The following is a 4,608-nucleotide window of genomic DNA, read 5'->3' on the forward strand; positions in this document are numbered from 1 at the left end:
AAAACTTAGCACAAAAGGCAAAAGTATTTCTGGCAAGGTTATTAAACAACATATTTATAATTTTATTAATTAAGTTAATAGAAATAGCCCAGAAAAAATCCCATCAGAGAAAAGTTTTAAATTCTCTGACCTTTTTAATCAATATTGTCATAAATCTAAATCTGTACATTTCCAGCAGTTAAAATTGAATAATGAAAGTTAATTCATTAAAGAAAAAATAATGAAAGTTAATTCATATTAAATAAAAAAATAATGAAAGTTAAAAGGGCTAATTTACTGGGAACTTAAATCACACATACAAAACCTCTAGAATGCAAACCATCACAAGAAGAAAAGAAAAAAGGGAAAACATGGAGATATAAGGCACAAATGGAGTATAAGTTGAACAATCAAGTAAGAAATTCAGATGCTAGAGAAAACAAAAAGATCAAGATTTCCTTACTTTTTTGTGTGTTTATTTTTTTATCAACTTTTAGTGTGTTTATAACTTATAGAAATGTTTTGATATTATTTTTGTTTAATTTCAGATCCAAATATTAATTTATACTTCTAATTAGTTTCTATTTTTATTTATAGATTGAAGCAAAACAACTCCAAGTAAGTATTACAACGAAAAAATAAAAGAAAACATAAAGGAAAGGAAATACTACAATATATGCTAAGGTCAGGTATCTACGAAATTAAGATTAGTATTTAAACTGTACATATTCAAGAAATATGCTATCCTTCAATCTTATTTTTCATATGTAATGATTTTTTTCCTGGTCTTGGAAGAAAGATTAAATATAAAATCCTCAAAATAACATTATTTCCATGCTAAACAATATTTTAAAAATATATTTATTTAAAAAAATAATAATATCCGTGCATAGCACGAGAGATAATACTAGTCACTAAATAAAACTTCTCAACTATAAAATGCAACTGGATCAAAGAAAACGTTGTCTCTAAAAAAAAGCCCTATAATGGAAAAACAAATCCTAATAATATTAATTCCCACGTTTATAAGAATGAAAAATGTTGGCAGTTCAAGTTTGTAAAGACTGAATGCCCCAAAAATATCAATAATAGTAATAGATTTTTATCTTATACAAGAAATAAAAATTTAGAAGCTACTAGGCTCACACGTGAGCGTGACCAATAAAGTATGAAATCTGGTTAATTAGTAGGTATGAACTGAAAGAGGCTTTCTTTGTTCCCATTTTCCACCTCTTTGCTTCGTTGTTGTCAACTTCTGGAAGCCCCTCTCATTGATCGCAACGTGCATCTTCATTCTCCTGCGCAATTTAATGAATAGTCAATCCTCTTCGAATCTTCAACGATCCTCTTCGTATATTTAATAGGTTTCGGTCAAATGAAAACATTACCTCTGGCTCTTCCTATATAGTTGTAAACTTTACATCGTTAAACAAAAATTTCTATTTCGCTTCCTTCTCCTCTGCTTCAAGACCTTTCATCACCACCATCATTCCCAATTACAGGTATTTTTCTGTCAAGAAAAATTTGAGGCTTTTATTTTCAAAGAGATTGTTGTGGTAGGGCCTGCTTTTGCTGGACTTCTGTCTTAAGCAGTTATTGTTGTGGGGATCGTCTGATACAATATTTTCAAAGTTTCTTTAATGTGTGTATTGGTGGGAAAGTCTCTTTTTCATTTCTACCACTTGTTTGGTCCTCCTTCTCCTTTTTGTTTTTGTTTTTGTTTTTGTTTTTGTTTTTGAAGAGATAAATCATGAATGGTTGGTTTAAACAGGGGGATTCAATGGAGTTGTTGTATGGTTTTCAACCATTTTAATATTGAATTTGAGGTCTAACGTCTTGACCTTTTTACATATCCTGAAGTGACTCTGTTTAAACTATAGAAAACCCAAAAGTAAAAAAATAAAGTTTATGTGTTTGGTCTTTGAGTTTGGTTCCTGATAAGCCTTCTTCTTCTGGTTTTTTCTTGTTTAATTATTTTTGGAATCTGATTTGAGTTTATAACACTGATTTAAGATATGGATACCATCCGGAGAGCTCACCCGGATTGCAAATATTCTAAAAACCCATTCCATGAATGTGCTTCTGATTGTATAGAGAAGATTGCTCAAGGCAATGGAAAGAAGAATTCAAAGAAGCAAGGTATCTTTTTCTTATAACTTTCTCTGTTCTTGGGGATAGAATCTGAAGTATGATTGATCTGTTAATCTATAAATGTGTGTTTGGCAATTGATCTAACTACATCATGTTTAATCTGAGTGAATATGATAATATTTGTCAGTATCAAGAACTTGTTCTAGAGTTTTTGAAATGAATAAACTCTGTTTTTGCTCTGTTTTATGATCAAGGCTCTATCCTTTCTTTATGCTTATTCTTGAATGTTTTATTACAGCCTCAAAGGTTCTTAGCCTCCCAGGGAGTTTTGGTAAGAAAAATACAGAATCGCACCCACCGTCACCTCTTAACACAAGGCCCTATCAGAACGGTACCGCCAATTCGCCAAGAGTTCACCAATCAAAACCTTCACCAATAGCTGTGAAGAAGCCAGAAAGTAACAGATCTTTCCCCTCTTCATCGTCTGATGAAATATCTGCTAACCATAAGCCAGAGAGGCCCTTGAAGACGGTTCCTCTATCCCCAAACAACATGGTATTTCCTGACATGTTTTTTAATATGACAAATCTTAAAAGTAGAGAGTGGCATGTTGACATGTTTTGTTTTAATGTTTTTGTTTAGGCTGATCGTTACAAAAACGTATCACCAAGACCTCGAGGGTATGAGCACAACGGCAAGAATGAAACAGCCAGTGAGATTAGTGAATTCAATGTTGTAAGCCCTCCAAGGTCTTACGTCAATGATGATGATGATGATGAGGAAGGTGTAGAGCTCGACCTTCAATCAGTAATGTCGGACACATGTGTTTCGGTTGGAAAATACCGTGTGAGCTCTGGTGTCTCCACAATCCTACAGTCAATCATCGACAAACACGGAGACATAGCTGAAAACTGCAGGCTAGAATCAGCATCGATGAGGTCCAGATACCTAGAGTGCCTATGCTCGTTGATGCAAGAACTTGGATCAACTCCGGTCGCGCAGCTGACCGAACTTAAAGTGAAAGAGATGCTTGCGGTTGTTAAGGACTTGGAGTCTGTGAACATCGATGTTGGCTGGCTACGTTCTGTTCTTGAGGAGTTTGCTCGGTTTCAAGAGAACGCAGACGCGGAGAAAGAGAGACAAGAAGAATCACTGAGGTCTAAGAAACAAGAACTGGAGATTCAGGAAGCAGACTTAGCCAAGATAGAGGAGGAAGCAAGGGAAGCGAGGTTGAGGGTGGAGGAGATGAAGGCGGAGCTGGCTGAGCTCCAGACAGAGCGCTCGAGGATGGAAGAGATGGGTTTTAAGGTTGAGAAATTTAAAGGGAGGTCGTTTCTTGATGAGCTTCTTTGATGTTAATAAGAGTAATTAAACTCAATACTCCAAAAGTATAATGTTTAAGTTTGATATTGTTCTTTTAACAGTCATTAAATGTGAACGATATTACAGTTCCTAGTGAGTTGATTACTATTTCACAGAGGGTATTATTTTCTTGTTTAATTCTTTTGTACCTGTGACAATAAATTACCTCGTTCTTATTATAATAGGTTTCTGAATATTTTGTATCTTCATACTTATTGTTTAATAGATTGCTAATATTTAGAGGTTGAAATGAAAAAGTTAATACATTAATTTTTTTTAACTGAGTTTTGAAATGAATATACTCTGTTTTTGCTCTGAATGAATATACTCTGTTTTTGCTTTGTTTTTGCTCTGTTTTTGGACAATCTGATCAAGGCTCTATCCTTTCTTTATGCTTATTCTTGAATTTTTTATTACAGTAGTTCTGGATTGGAGTCTCGTTGACCATAGTTATTGATTCAGTTTTGGGTTTGTTAAAGTTTTAATCTCTCTTACTAGAACACAAACATTACTTTGAACCCAATTTTTTTGTAAGATTAAAATTAAATGTATCATTTTATTATAAAAGAAACTAGAGAAATCTCTAAGATAATCTTTGTTAATTTATTTCACAAAAAGAATCCAGAAAAATGATCAAACGACGTTTTATTAAAGAGAAAATATATAAATATTTATGTTCATAAAGTTAACTAATTTAAACGTATGGTTTAAACTTAAGTAGTGGGGTTTTGGAACTAAAGTTTAAAAAATTTACTAATAAATACTAAATTTTTAAAAATAGTTTCAAAAACCATTTTTTGAATTTCAAAAATAAAATTTGAAAAACAAAAAAATAAATAAATATTATATTACTATTTGTGTTTTCAAACAATACAATAATTAATCTTGTGTCAAAATAATATGAAACATTATAATTAACTAGAACAATCAAATAATTTATGAAATATTGAAAATAAGTAAAACTTATTTTGTCAGTTTAGATACAACAAAATAATTTGAATCAATATCAAATCAATTAAAATAATGGATTATTTGATTTATATTTTCATAAAACAAAAATTATATTCATTTAAATTTAGGGCTTTTTGCACATATGACTCAAAACTTGAAGTCAAACACAAAACTAACCCATGTTTTTTTGGAACTTTGACTTGCCTCTTTCACCCCAAAGTTCAG

The 4,608-nt window shown here is 31.7% G+C and overlaps 1 protein-coding gene and 1 long non-coding RNA gene across 3 annotated transcripts; one reads left to right on the forward strand and one right to left on the reverse strand.

Moving 5' to 3' along the window:
• Nucleotides 1-817: 817 nt before the first annotated feature.
• LOC125590704 lies at nt 818-1,508 on the reverse strand. Its single transcript, XR_007326710.1, has 2 exons — nt 1,368-1,508; nt 818-1,277 (listed from the first exon to the last, which is right to left on the reverse strand). It is a non-coding gene; the product is annotated as an uncharacterized LOC125590704 (long non-coding RNA).
• Nucleotides 1,247-3,628, forward strand: BNAC07G05930D. Of its 2 annotated transcripts, none has more exons than XM_013851401.3 (4): nt 1,247-1,481; nt 1,993-2,118; nt 2,369-2,625; nt 2,713-3,628. In XM_013851401.3, the coding sequence occupies exons 2-4, from the start codon at nt 1,995-1,997 to the stop codon at nt 3,421-3,423; spliced, it is 1,092 nt and encodes a 363-aa protein (XP_013706855.1). In that variant the 5' UTR covers nt 1,247-1,481; nt 1,993-1,994; the 3' UTR covers nt 3,424-3,628. The 2 variants fall into 2 exon arrangements, with proteins under 2 accessions (XP_013706855.1, XP_048620369.1); XM_048764412.1 differs by lacking the exon at nt 1,247-1,481 and adding an exon at nt 1,670-1,805.
• Nucleotides 3,629-4,608: the final 980 nt, after the last annotated feature.

This window comes from Brassica napus, chromosome C7, assembly GCF_020379485.1.
Source record: "Brassica napus cultivar Da-Ae chromosome C7, Da-Ae, whole genome shotgun sequence".
NCBI classification, from domain to species: domain Eukaryota; kingdom Viridiplantae; phylum Streptophyta; class Magnoliopsida; order Brassicales; family Brassicaceae; genus Brassica; species Brassica napus.

Excerpts from the sequence above, each read along its gene's own strand:
- BNAC07G05930D (XM_013851401.3), top strand. The coding sequence starts at position 1,995 with ATGGATACCATCCGGAGAGCTCACCCGGATTGCAAATATTCTAAAAAC. Across the intron at positions 2,119-2,368 it reads GAAGAATTCAAAGAAGCAAG|CCTCAAAGGTTCTTAGCCTC; the intron begins GTATCTTTTTCT and ends GTTTTATTACAG. Across the intron at positions 2,626-2,712 it reads CTCTATCCCCAAACAACATG|GCTGATCGTTACAAAAACGT; the intron begins GTATTTCCTGAC and ends GTTTTTGTTTAG.